We start from the raw sequence: 17,376 nt of genomic DNA, 5'->3' as shown, positions 1-17,376 counted from the left end.
AGGCAGGTAGTAGATTAATGGTCTAAATGGGTCAGCACCCTGGAAGTAAATTTAGATCCCAACATGAGAATTTATGAGGCACCATCAGGGTTTCAGAGAGTGTTGTTATCTGGTCAGGGAAAGCCAGACATGGGTGAGTTCAAGGCATGGGCAGGCATTCCAAGCAAGTTTAGAAATTGCACTAATTTATAGTAAAACAGAAATTAACTTTTCATGACTTTGTGTTGAGATGGCTCCCAATCTTAAGATGGAAATAGGCTGGGTTCATCACGGGAAGTGATGCTTGTTCCCTCATGACCCTGATATTCATCTTTTTCTTATTTGCTTGAAAAGGCCTTAATAGAAGATATAGAGTATGTTATAGCCATAAGTCTAGGCACTTTCCTATCTTTCCTTTGGCTTATTCTTTACTCTTTGGATTCTTGCTTTTACATTAAGATCATTAAGCCACTTGGGGTTGATTTTTGTGTATGGCTTGTGGTAAGGATCCAATAATGAATTTTTCTGTATACAGCTACATTTATTGAAGCAATTTTCCTGCAGGAGTTTTTCAGATCTTTTATAAAATTATTCCTGGTCACATGTTATTTTTTACATTGTTGTCCACATTATCTTCTTTCATAGCATTTTATTAATTTTTTGTTGCTGATATTTACCAATATTTTACAGTTAGTTTCTGTATTTTAAGTATTCAACAAGCTCCCTGAAACTTGAGTTAATTATAACATTCATCTGTAGATTCTATACTTATAGCTATTTCATTTATATCATTTTTGCATAATAATTGTTTTGTTTCTTTCTAATTTTTATAAGTTTTGTTTCTTTTCTATACTTGCTAGGACCTTCAGTCCAATGCTGAATAATGGTGATTACACATGCTTTAATCTTGTTCCTGATCTCAAAGGGAAAGTTTTTGTTGTTTTATCCTTAAGCATAAAGCTTACTGTAGGTTGGTTATTTATTTATTTATTTATTTATTGCTACAGACTGAACCCAAGGCCTTGTGCATGGTAGGGAAATGCTGTGGCAGTAAGCTATAGTCCCAGTGCTGTTTGTTTTGAGATACCCTTTACCATAATTAAGGTAGCTCCCATCTATTTTTATTCTTTGCTTAGAGGTTTTAATTTTTAACATGGAAATGGCTTTGTCTTTTGTTATTAATTTTTCTGTATTCACTTATATTGATCAGCTTTTCAAAGTTAAATCATCCTTATATTTCTGGAATAAACTCAATATGTCTGCCACATATTATCTTTTGTATGTACCTAGATTTTATTTGATGATATTTTAATGCAAGTTTTACTTCAATGTTCATGTATACAAATGACCCACAATTCTCCTTGCTCTATTGCTTTTGTTAGGCATTCCAAGCAAGTTTAGAAATCACAGTAATTTATAGTAAAACAGAAATTAACTTTTCATGACTTTGTGACGAGATGGCTCCCAATCTTAAAATGGAATTAGGCTGGGTTCTTTATGTGAAGTTGTTAAGATTATGTTTATCTTCTTAAAATGACTTATGTGTTTCTTATTCATTTATATTCTGGATAAGTTTGTAAAAGAGTAGAATTACATCTTCTTTGAATTTTCAAAGACCTCATTGGTAAAACCACTGGAGTTACCTGTTGGGGAAGTTTTTCGGTCCTTTGTTAAATTTATTTATTGGTCATATGGAGTAATGCAGATGTTGTATTTCTATTTGATTTAGTTTGGGAAATTGTGTTTTTCCCTGGAGAAATATTTTTTGTACTTCATCCAAAGTTTCAATTATTGCCATCAGTAGTCCATAATATCATTTTATTACTTAATAGTTGTAGCATGTATAGATATTCTTGATATTGTTTATTTGTACCTTGTCATTTTTAGGTGGGATAAGTCTTACAAAAAGTTAATCAATTTTATCAGTGTTTGAAAAGAATCAGTTCTTACTGATCTTTTCTATTGAGTGCTCATTAATTTCTGATCTCATCTTTACTATTCTCATTTTTTGTGGGGTTTTAAATGTTCTTTATCTAACTTCTTTAAATAGATGTGTAGTTCATTATTTTTCAGTATTAAAGCTAAATTTCCTCTAAGTATGATTTTAGCTGCATCCCATGAAATTTGATATTGCCATGGGTTTCTTTCTTTTCTTTCTTTTTTTTGTCTTTCCTGCCTTTCATTGTCTTAATTGAAGTTTTATTTTAAAGAGACAACTTTGTGGAGGTATAACTGAGCTACAATAAATAGCTCATATTTAAACTGTACAATATAAATATATACCTGGGAAAACATCACCGCACATCATGACCCTCACAAGTTTCTTTGTGCCCCATCGTAAATCCTCCCGCCAGTCCCTTCCCATGTGCCTTTCTAAGATAACTGCTTTTTATACATATTTTAGATTGCATTATCAGGAGTTTTATATGAAGGGAATCCATTAGTAAATACTCGTTTTCTGCCTTTTGTCATTTGACATAATTATTTTGAGACTCCGTCTGTACTGTGTGTAATCACTAATAACATTCCTTTTCATCAGAGATTAGCACACTCTTTTGCAAGGGTTAGATAGTAAATGTTACAGTTCTTTGCAAGCCATATCATCTTTGTTTCAATAACTCAACTCTACCATTGTGGAGTGAAAGCAGTCACAGAAAATATGTAAATAAATGAGCATAGCTATATTCCAAAAAACTTTATGAACAATGAAATTTTGTTTTCATCTTTCATAAAATTTAGTTCTTTTGTTTTTTTTTCAACTATTTAAAAATGTAAAAGCCATTCTTTGCATGTAGGCTGTACAAAACAGGTGGCAGTCAGAATGGTTTGCCAACTCTGGCTTTTTATTTTCTCAAAAGTAGTGTTTCATGATACTCTAATTTGTTTATATATACACCTGATGAAAATGGACGTTCATGTTCTTTCCAGTTTTTAGCTATTACAAACAAAGCTGCTATGAACATATGTATTGTTGACATAGACATGTGCTTTCTTTTTTTTTTTCCTGGCTAAATACCTGGGAGAGGAATTACTGGCTCACATGATATTCATATCTTCATTTATTTGTATCTATATCCATATGACTTTTCAAGAAATATTAAGAAATTACCATGTATTCAGTCTTTCTCTCTCTCCTGTCTTTTATTGATTTAATGAATTTTATTTTTCTTCCTTTTAATTGAAAATTTAAAATTCTAATTATTTTTTGGTCATTTTTAAATTCAAAAGAGAGTTTGTCTTTCCCTTCTTGAAAAGACTTAGCACCTTTTACTTCTACTTTTTTCCCCCTCCTCTTTTATGTATTCTTGAAAACACTGATTAAATTTAGAATACAATGTTTTTATGAGAGATCTGATTCCAGGGTAATTCAATTTACATCATAGGGAACCTAATTTTTGTTGTTGGGTTTCTTTGAAAGCTTTAGGACAATCTCTTTATCCTTGCTTTTCATGTCTGGGTGTTTAAATTTTTCTTGCTTGGCTTTTAGAGAACTCTTTCAATTAATTATTTCATTCATATCTTTCTTTGGTTCAGGAGAATATTTTTCTCTATTACTTCAACTTTTTTTCTCATCACTACTTTCTCTGTTTTCCCCAAATTTTTGCTCATTCTTAGTGAATGCTGACCTCCTAGATCTGTCCTCCAGGTTTCTTAACTTTTCTCTCATTTTCTACTTTATTTAATTTTAAAAATATTCTTATTTTCTCTCTCCCTAGTTCCCTTTCTCTCTGGATAGCTTCCTCCACATTTCTCCATCTGTCCAACTCACACCTGAATCTTTATTCTTCACTGATATTTATTGAACAGGAGAACTCATTTTCAAGAACTCTTGTTCTTTCTTTGATTCTTTCTTTTCCTAACAGTTCATTTTGTTTTATAGATATTTTTGGAGCTAGTATTTTTTCATATTTTAGAGAATACTAATTAGAATACTTTGAGAGTTATATTCTATGTATTATCTGTCTCCCAGGATTTGTTTTTCTTTGTTCATTTAATTCATGCTGTTACCATTTCATGAATGTCTGATGATCCTTGGTTTTCTATCAATACTTTCTAATAAATGCTTAATTAATAATTAGTGGATATTGGGATAGGTAGTTGGTAAGGGTTTTATCTGTAGCTAAGTAGATCTCTTTCTTCAACAGATTTCTCCACCAAATGGGAGCCTGGTTTTAGGCTTTTAGCTAGTTTGTCCCCTAAGGAGCACAAATTGTTACTAGGCAGAATCAGGACTTCCATTGTTACCAACAATTAGAATGTATTTATTTTGAATGAAGTAGACTTCATTATATTACTAAGCAGAACTGCCTTTATTTTTCATTTACTTCTACTGTTGTAAAACCTCAGAATTACTTCATGTTCTCTCTTTACTTCTCTCTCTAGCACCAACATATATGCTACTGTGGCAATCTGTCAGTCATCATCAGAGTAGAGACCATCCCTGTCAACATCTGTGTATACCCAGGGTGTTGGGGGAAATGACCCAGATGTTCGATGAATGATCCTTTTATTAACTACCCATTGATGGTAGCTCACAAATCAATCTTGCTCTTTTTATTTATTATTCTTGAGTTTGGGTTTTATTCAGACTTCTTAGGTAGAAAATAGTTTTTGCTGCCTCAGTAATCTTCTATGAGCATCTGTCTTTTTCTATCACTCTTATCATATCTGTTTTCCATTTTCCTATGAATTTGTGAAAATATTTGTTTCTTTCTTGTTTCTAGAGATATTATGGCTTAAAAAAACTTCTTCATCTCAGGAAAGAGAACAGATAAACTTCTGCTCAGTCTGCCATCTTAAGCTTGAAGGCTAGCTTCCGTTTATGATCACCTGAAAGATGGGCAATTTTTTTTTCTCATAAAAAATAGTGACAATTAAAAATAAGAGAATCTTTAACTAAATATATTTTTCCATCAGTTTTCTCTTGGGGCAGAAAACTGGTAGGTTGAAGATTTTTTTTCATCATGGTTTTGTGTCTTAACTTTCATGAGATTGTTGCAGGTAAATGAGTCACCCTCCATATTCCATGAGTATATTAGAACTACTAGTATTATTATAAAATAACTTCTAAAAAATAGCTTATAAAATATAAATTTATTGTAATAAAAGGAAAAAGTACCAATTTAAGAATTTGAATCTGAATGTTAGGAGACAATTCTCTGTGAGCTTCTCATATTTCTGCATGCGTTGCAAGGGGAGGTATTTTCTGCCCTGTTCTGGATTATCTTTTCAAAGATGTTTGAATAGCAAACAGCCTCAGAGGAAGAGGTAGTATTTCACTATGGAGGAACAGTTAGGCATACTTGTTTATTTTCTGTTAGAAGATATTTGGGTTGCCTATACTTCCTCAGCTATGACACAAACCTACCTACTGTGTTTTGGTAGCCTTCACCTGAGCATCTCCTTCCCATTGTGGGACAGGGGAATGGGGAGAAGCAAGGGGAACCATTGCAAACAGGAAACTCATACATATTACTTGCTGTACCATGAGTAATAATTTATAAGTCCTTTGTTTCTGCCACAGGAATCTCATGTCTTCTGACAGCATCCATGAAATCATGGCATGCTAACTTGTTAGCTTTCAAGTAGATAAACTCTGAATTATTAAATTAAAAAATGAGAACACATTTGACTTGCTTGAGTTTGATAATAACATAAATCCAAATGTCATCAGAAAGAACTCATGACTGTCCTTTATTTTTTTTCTCTTTATATTAGCGCTGAGTTTCATGAGCGACTAAGTAAAATCAATAAGCTGAAGAATAGATATGAAATTCTTACTGTTGTTATGATGCCTCCTGAGGGAGAAGAGGAGAAAACACAGACCTATTATGTAATAAAGGTAATCTTAATTGATTTACAGATGTGAGAGTAAGAAGTATCCTTTCTTTGTTAACTCACTCACAGTAATCTTCTGAGTTTAAGTGAACCCAAAGAGCAAATGTTTTCCATGAAACAATAGCAATTATTTTACTTAGTTAGGGTCATTAGCTAATGCATTAATAACATCCCAAACATTAGTTGCTAGATGGAGATAATGAAGCATTAGCAGTTCTATATATATCACCAATCCCTGAGATCCAAGCATGCCCTCTGGATCCCAAAGCCTACTGTTAACTTCCTCTTTTGAGTTCAGGTCATTCTAAGTTGACCGTTTTTTAACCATCATTTTTGCTGTCATTTTTATTGTGTCATTTCCCCTCATCTAGTCAAGACTCATAATCTGTTTTACTCTAAGACATATATCATCATTCTGGGTGCCTTCAGCATGCATGTGACAAACTGTTCAATACCTTAAGGCTTTATTTCACTATGGCCACCTATTATATGCCATACCCTGGACCTTAGCATTTTGTGGGAGCTATACCACCTCTGAATCTTAAACTCCAGTTTACATTTGCAGTCCTGGTAAGCAGTTGTCTAGAGAGGAAGAGGGCTGCTCCCTTTCTCTCTTACTTTACAGGATACAGACAGATCAGGTAAAACTGTTTCTCTCTCTCTCTCTCTCTCTCTCTCTCTCTCTCTCTCTCTCTCTCTCTCTCTCTCTCTCTCTTTTGTTTTTAAACCAGGGTGCTTAATCACTGAGCCACATCCCCATCCAGTTAATTATATATATATAAAAAATCTCACTAAGTTGCTTAGGACCTTGCTAAGGCTGGCTTTGAACTTTCAATCCTCCTGCCTCAGCCTCTCAAGCTGCTGGAAATTCAGGCATGCACCACTGCACCCAGTGAAACTGCTTTTTCTTTTGTGATGTTTGAGAGTTGTCTGGTTATCTTAACCTAAGAATCCATAAGAGAGAACTCCAGAACTGATCAGGAATTGAATGTAATTTTGTTCCTGTATACTGCTACATTCATCTTTTCCATGTAGAAAATACCCTGGATAGATGTGAATTTCTTTATAAAAAGGTTTGGGAAATTACTCAGTACACTTTAAGAAAGGACTAAAAATTACTCAGTACACTTTAAGAAAGGACTAAAATTGTAACTTTGACTCATGGATAGAGGTACTCTCAATTCACACCTTCAGAGAATGGTCCTGTGGATGCTGTCTTCAACTTCTACATATTTCCTTCAGCAACCAAGTTGACTTCTATAGCCTTTCTTCAAGTTTTCCCCTAACACATACATTGAGTGTGGCTTGCCTAACTTGTAACCTTTGGAAATTAACCTATGGGAAATCAGTGCTAATTCTCAAATCTTTGTTATAACATCAGACTTCTGCCTAATAGTAACAAGATGCTCCTCCTCCCATACTTTAAATATACATATTTCATAGTGTGAGGGGTAATCTCTAATTAGTTAGCTGTGGGTAGAAGGTACATGTTGCAATTGCAGTTATTCTTCTCTACCAACAAGGGCTGCGGTGAGTTACTTACATATACTGGTGTTAAGAATGCCTCTGTCCATATCCTGCTTTTGTCTCTAAGTAAGTGATCTTGAATAAGTTGTATGACCCTTTAAGGCCTGTTTTCTCACTTGCAAAATGAGGATGATAATATTGTTACTTTTGTTGGAAAAAGTATGTGAGAAAATATATGCAAAGTTCTCAGGATAGTGTTTGGCACAAGATGGCACTCAAATATTAGCTATTATTATTGTTATTGCTATGATGATGCTGATTCATTTACTCAGGAAAACAGGCAAAATATTTTTAGTGAGGAAAAATTCTGCTTCTATTCACAGTGACATTGATGGACAAATATCATATAACATGTTAAGTAACTTGAGGCTATCAGTTACCCTCAATTGACTGATACCATACTTCTTTTCCTTCCATCTTCTCTGGGATCCATAGCTTGTCACACAGTTATTTCTGTTTTTTATTGTATAATATGTTTAAAATTTTTACTAACAATACTTCACATGTCTCACATATATAAAAAATGAGCCTTTATTTCTTTATAACTGTTACTGTTTGGGGATGCTGGGTTGTTGTCTCTATTCAGCAAAGAATTGAAGAACAGGACACAGGGAGAGCAAGCAAGAAGTAGATTTTTTGCAAAGACTAAAGAGATATAGGGATAGATTTCTCTGAAGAGAAGGGGCCCCAGAGCTAGGAATCCAGGGGGAGTTTTGGCTTGTTCTTTTTATGGTCTCTAGAATTTCCTCCTTTTCTGATGTCCTCCCCTGTCCATGTGCTTCACACTATTATTGGTTGGCGCCCCCTCTGTCCATGTGTTTTACTCTTGGATCTCACTTAGGAGCATGAGTACGGAAGTGTCTCTCTGATTGGGTCCTCCACTTTTGTCCACAATCACTTTCATCAACCAGGAAGTTGACCACATTAGAAGATCCACTCCATGCTCCTTTGTTCTGACTTTGCCTCTAACCTCCTTACTCACAGTCTTGCCCTGGCTGTCAAGCCCTTCTATATCTGCCTCATAACTAAATTCAGTCTAACTTTTATCAGGAAAAATTATCCATGGCATGAAAATGGAGACAAACAGTCACTGGGTGCCATGACACCATTACATGGTGACACCAAGTACTTGGCATTTCTTAGCAGGCCCTTCAGGGATTATCTGATTGAAAAGGAGTGAATACCTTTGACTTCATGTTGACTAATTATTTTATCTATCCTTCCATGGGGATAGATATGAACTTGTAGATAACTGAGAGTAACACAAACGATTCTTTTTGCTAACAATGCAAATGAATTTTGGCTAGTGGAAACACAACTGTGCTTTTTTGTTTTATATTTGTATGAGAATAACTTTTAACCTTTGGAAAATAATATTTTAACAGTTTCACTAGGAAAAACAAATTTGCCAATTAGAACTTAATTTTTATTTTTCAAAATGATTCCATTTTTCAGAGCCACTGGTTTTTTTTTTTTTATAGATTTAGGGTTAAAATATAGTCAATTCAAGAGCTTTCTCTTTTTCTTATCCTTACAATTCTCCACAAAAGGATCTTTCTTAGTGGAGCATATTCGTATGTTTATAAATCTGGGTAAGAGGAATTTGGTTACAGTGTTAGCAACTGATCTGTTTTCTGCGTGTTGTAAGCCAGGGGTCAGCAAACCAGGCCCCAGTCAAATGCTGCTTGCTGCCTGTTTTGTAAATTAGTATTATGAGACACAATAATACACTTATTCATTTGTGTGTCGTCTATGGCTGCTTTCCTGCTACAATGGCAGGTAAGTAGTTTCAGCATAGGCGGAATGGCCCAAAACATTAAAATATTTACTATCTGGCCCTTTACTTTAAAATTTTGTTGACCCTCTTGTTAGTTTCTTAGGGCTTCCATAACAAGGCCACAAAGTAGATATTGTGAACAACAAAAATTTGTTTCATACTCCTGAGTCTAGAAGTCCAAGAGGAAGGTGTTATCAAGATTGGTTCATTCTAAGGGCTAGGAGGGGGGATCTGTTCTATGCCTCTCTCCTCTTCTGGTTTACTGGCAATCTTTGGTGTTCCTTGGCTTGTACCTTCATCTTCACATGGTGTTCTTCCTATGTCTCCATGCAGTCTTCCCTCTGGTTGTATATGTTTAAGTTTCTCATTTTGTAGGAATATCAGTTATATTAGATTAAGACCAACCCTAATGACCTCATTGTGACTATATCTACTAAGACCCTGTTTACAAATAAGGTCACATGTCTTTTTCCCAGACACAGTTCAACTTAGAGTCCCTGTTTTTGGTCTTACAGTAGTAGCCTTTGGTCTATGGAGCATACATGGTTTTGTTTTTCTTTTATCAATGGTAGCATCTCACTGTATCTGACTTTTAAAAACCAGACTGAAAAATATAATCAATAACCAGTGAAGAACTGGTATCTTTAAGATCTTATCTACAAGTTTCTCTTAGTCTTTATAAGTGTAGTTATGACCATAATCTAGTGAAATTGTCCAACTCTAAAGGTACTTGAAAATGCTTTGAAATGTTAGAAAGCTATTAAAAATTCCAAATACCAATTTTTCTAACCCCAAATGAAAATAAACATTATATAATCTTCAATTTAGAAGCAGATGAAGAAACTTTAGAATTTCAAGGTATACATGAAATTAGAGCAGAAATTTGTATAGGATGATTTAACTCCTTCATTTGAAAAATGAAATCAAGCTTAAAGAAGAAATATGAATTACTAATGTCACTGAACTCACTGGTAGTCAATCCACAGTTAAAATCCATGTTTTGAATCATTCCAGCTCTTCCACTAAACTATTTATATTTCAAGTAAAAATAGATGTCAATTCTAGACACAATTTAAAGGGATTAGATATAACATATATAGCAACTTTTATCTTTCTTTTTTCTGAGCTTTGACACATAAAAATTGTACATACCTATGGGCTTTTGGGTGATGTTACCATATATGTGTACATTGTGTAACGTTCAAATCAGGGTGAGTGTATGTGTCTCCTCAAGCATTTACCATTTCTTTGTGGATTTTAAAAATTATATTTGTTACAAAAATGTGTGTAACTCATGTTTTGAAGCATAATGCAACAAATACCAATGAAACTGTTAAGACTTGAAGCATTACTAATAAGACTTTCTTTCTCATTGACTACATCTGGTTTAAATACATATATCTAGGGATTGAATTAAAATATTGATTTTTAGTTTTAACTAAAAATAAAATTTTCAGTGTATATGTTTTTGTGACCCTTTAATCAGAGACATTCTTTGAACTGTACAGAATATAGCCCAGTGGCATAGTTACCCTAATAGGAATTCACTGTAATATGTCTACTCAAAGGAAATTTTAGTTTTTAGCAATTTATAAACTTCATGTTTTCTAGCTGTATTTATCAAAATAATCCCTATTTTTACATAGTTATTTTAAAATTATGACAAAACAAGCAAAGGAGGTTATTTCCCTGGATATATCTGGTTCATCTTTTATTCCTTCAATAGATTTGAAATGAGAAACTGTTCCTGAAGCTCTTTGAGGCCAAAAACATTCTTCTGATTTAATACTGAGTTTCTATTTTTAAAATTTGTTCTAATTAGTTATATATGACAGCAGAATGCATTTCAATTCATTGTACACAATTGCAGCACAACTTTTAATTTCTCTTGTTGTACATGATGTATATATAGTCACACCAACATGTGCAGTCATACATGTATCTAGGGTAGTGATGCCCATCTCTTTCCACCATCTTTCCTGCCCCCATGTTCCCTCCACTCCCTTCCCCTCACTCCCCTTTGCCTGATCAAAGTTCCTCCATTCTTCTCATGCCCCACTCCCCCATTATGGATCAGCATCCACTTATCAGAGAACATTTGGCCTTTGGATTTTTTGGGATTGTCTTACTTTGCTTAGCATGATATCCTTCAATACCATCCATTTACCTTCAAATGCCATAATTTTATTCTCTTTTAATGCTGAGTAATATTCCATTGTGTATATATATCTTAGTTTTTTCATCCATTCATTTATTGAAGGGCATCTAGGTTGGTTCCACAGTTTAGCTATGGTGAATTGAGCTGCTATGAACATTGATATGGCTGCGTCACTATAGTATGCGGATTTTAAGTCCTTTGGTTATAGACCGAGGAGTGGAATAGCTGGGTCAAATAGTGGTTACATTTCAAGTTTTCTGAAGTATCTCCATACTGCTTTTCATAGTGGTTGCACCCATGTGCAGTGCTACTAGAAATGTCTGAGTGTATCTCCCCCCCCCCACTTCCTCTCCAGCACTTATTGTTGTTTCTATTCTTGGTAATTGCCATTCTGAATGGAGTGAGATGAAGTCTTTGAGTAGTTTTGATTTTCATTTCTCTAATTACTAGAAAAGTTGAACATTTTTTCATGTATTTGTTGATTGATTGTATATCTTCTGAGAAGGGTCTGCTCAGTTCCTCAGCCTGTTTATTGATTTTGAGTTCTTTATATATCCTGGAAATTAATGCTATAACTGATGTGCATGTAGTAAAGATGTTCTCTTACTCTGTGGGCTCTCTCTTCACATAATTGATTGTTTCCTTTTCTGATAAGAAGATTTTTAGCTTGAATTCATCCAATTTATTAATTTTATTTCTTAAGCTTTAGGAGTCTTGTTAAGGAAGTTCAGGCCTCATCTGATGTGATGAAGATTTGGGCCTACTATTCCTCTATTAAGTACAAGGACTCTGGTCTAATTCCTGGGTCCTTGATCCACTTTGAGTTCAGTTTTGTGCTTGATGAGAGATAGTGGTTTAATTTCATTTTGCTGCATATGGATTTACAGTTTTCTCAGCATCATTTGTTGAAGAGGCTATCTTTTCACCAATGTATGTTTTTGGCACCTTTGTCTAGTATGAGATAAATGTATTTATGTTGGTTTGTCTCTGTGTCTTCTATTATTTACCTTTGGTCTACATGACTATTTTGGTGCCAATACCATGCTTTTTTTGTTACTGCCGCAAACTGCCCGGCCCCGGGGCCGGCTGAGTCCCGCTCCTGCTGCCGAGCACTGCCTGCGGCACCCCTGCTGAGCGATCCCCTGCTGAGCTGTCAGTGCACACGGGCTTGCAATCTTGCAACCCGGTTGGGCACAAAAACACAAGCCAGTCAAACTGAGACAAAGTTTTATTTAGAGAGAGGCCGTGTGCGTCCCCTAACAGGTGGGTCCGCCACGTGTGTGTTCTACCTGAGCCGGGGGGGGGGGGGGGGGGGGGTTCCCCTTCCCCCGGAACACCCTCCTACCATCCTTTCCCAACCAATGGGAACTCTCCCATTACAAGAGTGACATGAGTAACCTGAGTCTTGAAATGGGCCCAGCTGAACAGCATGAGTCCAATTACCATATGAATGTGAATTGCTGGCTGGCAGTCAATAAAATCCAAAGGTGCCTGTATCAATATTTTTGCTGTGGCTCCTAACATCTGCCCCCTACTGTTTAAATAAACAACAGGCAAATGTGGCTAGGGACCGTGCCTGTTAGGTATGTCCAATTCACATATGGTTCTTACCCGTCATGGGAAAACTGACCTTATTGCGTCAGTCTCCTGGCTTAGGTTGATACCACTGTAACCGAATCATACCCGTCACTGACTACCGGTCCAGTATATAGCCATACCTGTGTAATAGGCCTATGCACCAGTGGGGGGGTGAGGTTCTTGCCTCACCTCTGTTGGCCCCCAAATTTAACCTTGGTGCCAGTGGGGGGGGTGAGGTTCTTGCCTCACCTCTGTTGGCCCCCAAAATCAGACCATCACTAGCAGAAGGGAGAAAGACGCAGAATTGCCACGACACCAAGCCAATTGACGGCTCCTTTGGAAACACTGGTGACACATCGGCTAAGATATTTAGCACTACCAGTTCGCTGTATCAACAAATAGAACACAATGTATACAGGTGATACATAGTCCAGACAAGTTGTGTAAGCAGTTCAAAGTGGAGGAGTCTATCAATATGTCCATTTCCTCCCAAGGTAAATTAAGTCCTTGATTGAGCAGTTCAAATTGGAGGAGTCTATCAATATGTCCATTTCCTCCCAAAGTAAATTAAGTCCTTGATTGAGCAGTCTTATTGAGTTATTTTGATTGATGTATCAATTTATACAGTTTATAGTGATAGCTATCATAAAAGTTGTAGTTTGGTCTTAGTCTTCACCGGCACTGGGATGGAGATGGGAATTATGGCCATGTTGCTAAAGAGACATTATCCTGAACAGAATTATGAAATATAATGAAAAGGAAAGGTGAAAGTAAACAAACATATCTGTTAACCACCTTTAAAAACAAAACTTAATAACAGCTGTTTACCTAAAGTAAATTAAACCATATAAGTCACGTGACTAAATTTTTTTTTTTTTTTTGAATACTTGTATCTATATATACATGAGCGCTCCTTATAAATGAAATATGGACATACACACATACAACACAAAACAGCATACATAACATAGAACATATAAGACAATAGTAAATAAAGGCCTTGTAGCTATAGCTAGGTGAAATCTCCATTGCAATGTTTAAAAACTTTACAGTTAAAAAAAAATAAATAAATAAAACACAGTCAAAAAAATAAAACTGATCAGAAAAACATTAACCTAGGTTTGTATGAGCTTAAAAAATAAGGTAAAATAAAATAAAATAAAATAAAATAGAACTTTATGATGTGGGAAAAATGCAAATAATAAAATAGATATTGAAAAAGGCACCGTGGTAAATCACTGTCGCAGATGCAAGAATAGCCAGGCTGGAACTCTGGATATCAGCTGTTATGGATTTGAGTCAAATCATCTTCTTTTTCTGTAGAAATTGTTTTAGTTAATCTCTCTGGAATCCAAATTGGTTGCTGTTCCTCCTGTGGAAAAACACAGACGGAGCCCCGACTCCAGACTATTACTGGGTCCGGACCTTTCCATTGTCCTGTTAGAATATCTTTCCAAAGTACCTTAGGCTTATGTACATTTTTCGGATACATATGTCTTTCCGCAGCACTAAGTCCTGATGAATCCAAATTTAGAAAGTTTAGAGTAAAAAGGGTTATTTTAAGTTTATCTTTGGGGGATATATACCCCTTACTAATTCCCTCCCTTTGCTTTAATAAGTACATTTTTATAGTTTGATGAGCTCTTTCAACTATGCCTTGTCCCTGTGGGTTGTATGGGATTCCTGTTATATGAGTAATGCCAAATGATGAGCAAAATTGTTTAAAAGACTTGGAGATGTAACCAGGACCGTTATCGGTTTTTAACTGTTTAGGAACACCCACAGTGGCAAAATTTTGTAAGCAATGAGCTATAACATCTTTAGTTTTTTCTCCGGGATGAAGGGAGCCCATCAAAAATCCAGAAGAAGTATCAACTGTAACATGTAAATATTTTAATTTTCCAAATTCTGGCAAGTGTGTGACGTCCATCTGCCAAATATGGTTAGGTATCAGTCCTCTAGGATTGACTCCAAGATTAACTTGTGGCAAAAATGTCACACAATTTTGACATTGTTTTATTATATGTCTGGCTTGTTCTTTAGTTATTTTAAAACGTTTTTGTAAAGTATTAGCATTGACATGGAACCTTTTATGAAAATTTATAGCTTCTTCTATTGTGGAGAAAATATGTATGTCATGTGTAGATTTATCTGCTAGTTCATTACCCAAACTAAGGGCTCCAGGCAATCCTGTATGTGCTCTGATATGTCCTATAAAGAATGGATCCTTTCTATCCCAGATTAGACTTTGTATAGCAGAGAACAAAGAGAAAACAGTAGAGGAAGGAGAAATCCTACCAGCATCTTCAAGAGATACGATAGCATTAACTACATACTGACTATCAGAAAATAAATTAAATGTAGAATCTTTGAACATCATAAAAGCTTGCAATACTGCATTGAGCTCTACCTTTTGAGCTGATTGTTTGGGTACTAAAAATGTAAAAGTTTGATCAGGAGTAACTACTGCTGCTGTACCATTATTTGACCCATCAGTGAATATATTTGGAGCATTTATGATAGGGGTTTTTCTTGTCATTTTTGGAAAAACTACAGGATGCTTAGACCAAAAGGACAACAAAGGATTAGATGGCAAGTGATTATCAAATGCAACACTAGATTTACACATGATTATTGCCCAAGTATTTAACTCATTAGCTAACTCATCAATTTGATCCATAGTATATGGAGTAATAATTTTATTGGGAGAAATCCCAAACACTCCTTTTGCTGCTTTTATTCCTTTGAGTATTAATTGCCCTACAGCCTCAGGATATCTAGTAAGAATAGTATTAGGAGAATAAGATAAATGTATCCATAATAATGGACCTTCTTGCCAAAATACCCCTGTAGGAATATTTTTTGTCGGTAATACAATAAATAATAAAGGCAAACTTATATCAATTCTATCCAAATGCATATTTTCCATATATGTTTCAATGATTTTTAATGCCTTTCTAGCTTCAGGCGTTAACATGCGGGGTGAATTTGGATCTGATGGACCTTTTAAAATATCAAATAAAGGTCCTAATTCTCCTGTTGGTATGCCTAGATAAGGCCTTATCCAATTTATATCTCCCAATAACTTTTGAAAGTCATTAAGTGATTTGAGTTGATCTACTCGTATTTGAATTTTTGGTGGACGGACCATGGTTGAGGATAATAGAACTCCTAAATAATTAATTGGAAGATTTAATTGTACTTTATCTATTGCTATCTCTAGATTATCATTTTTTAATAAGTTTGTAAGCGTGGCATAACATTCTAGCAATGTGTTTTTATCTTTATGTGCCATTAACACATCATCCATATAGTGAAATATCTGTAGTTCAGGGTTTTGAATTCTAAGTGGCTGGATTGCTTTATCAACATAAATTTGGCACAAAGTTGGGCTGTTAGCCATCCCTTGAGGGAGTACTTTCCATTCATATCTCTGATCAGGACCTTCATGATTCAGTGCAGGGATAGTAAATGCAAAATGTGGACTATCCTCGGGGTGAATTGGAATTGAGAAGAAACAATCTTTAATATCTATAGCTAGAACATGCCACGTTTTTGGTAAAGCAGACAGTTGGGGAATCCCTGATTGAGCAGGTCCCATAATAACCATCTCATTATTAATGGCTCTTAAATCTTGTAATAATCTCCATTTACCAGATTTCTTTTTAATAACAAAAATGGGAGTATTATGGGGAGATACGGAAGGTTGTATATGTCCTTCCGCTAATTGCTGTTTGACCAGATCATGGGCTACTTGTATCTTTTCTTTAGTTAGGGGCCACTGAGGAACCCACACTGGTCTTTCTGATTTCCAAGTAATTTTGATTGTCTCAGTGGCCCTTTTTGAAAACCCAATCCATGTTTATCTATCTCTTGATCTACTTGAATTGGTGCTGTTATATCTTGTTCTTGATCTCTTAATCTCTTTTCTTTTCTAAAGCCTTGTTTTGCCCTAGTAGTGGGCGCGTTAGGATTGACGTTATTTGTTAATGTCAATCCTAATTGATCTAGGACGTCTCGTCCCCATAAATTTATGGGGAGATGGTCCAATACATAGGGCTGTATAGTTCCTTCACATCCTTCAGGATCCCTCCAATCTAATACCATTGCACTTCTATGGGGATTAGTTGCCACTCCTAGGCCTCTAAGCGTTTGGGTCGCTTGCTGTAATGGCCAATGTTTAGGCCATTCCTGGCGAGATATGATGCTGAGGTCAGCGCCTGTGTCCAGCAGTCCATTAAAATCATGCCCTTGAATATTTAATTTTAGCATAGGGCGAGAATCTAAATTTAAAGATAGCATAGCCCAATCTACACCTGTGGAGCCTAATCCCTTGGAACCTCTTTCTACATTACAACTGGAAAATTTATCATGTAGGCTTGGTATTATTAATAACTGTGCTATTCTATCTCCTGATGAAATTACTGATATACCTCTTGGAGAACTAGCTATGATTTTTATTTCACCCTCATAATCGGGATCAATTACCCCAGGACTTATCATAAGTCCTTTAAGTGTA

The 17,376-nt window shown here is 35.3% G+C and overlaps 1 protein-coding gene across 1 annotated transcript in view; it reads left to right on the top strand.

Moving 5' to 3' along the window:
- The window catches only part of Ccdc39 (coiled-coil domain 39 molecular ruler complex subunit), a 65,120-nt gene that overhangs the window by 39,815 nt on the left and 7,929 nt on the right, over positions 1–17,376 (top strand). The window contains exon 14 of the mRNA XM_026382945.2: positions 5,698–5,821. Coding sequence (XP_026238730.2) covers positions 5,698–5,821 — 124 coding nt within the window. The remainder of the gene's footprint in view (positions 1–5,697; positions 5,822–17,376) is intronic.

The sequence above is a fragment of the Urocitellus parryii genome, chromosome 2 (assembly GCF_045843805.1).
Source record: "Urocitellus parryii isolate mUroPar1 chromosome 2, mUroPar1.hap1, whole genome shotgun sequence".
In the NCBI taxonomy this organism is placed as follows: Eukaryota; Metazoa; Chordata; class Mammalia; order Rodentia; family Sciuridae; genus Urocitellus; species Urocitellus parryii.
The sequence above is the reverse complement of the archived record's forward strand: the minus strand, read 5'-3'. Positions and strand labels throughout refer to the sequence as shown.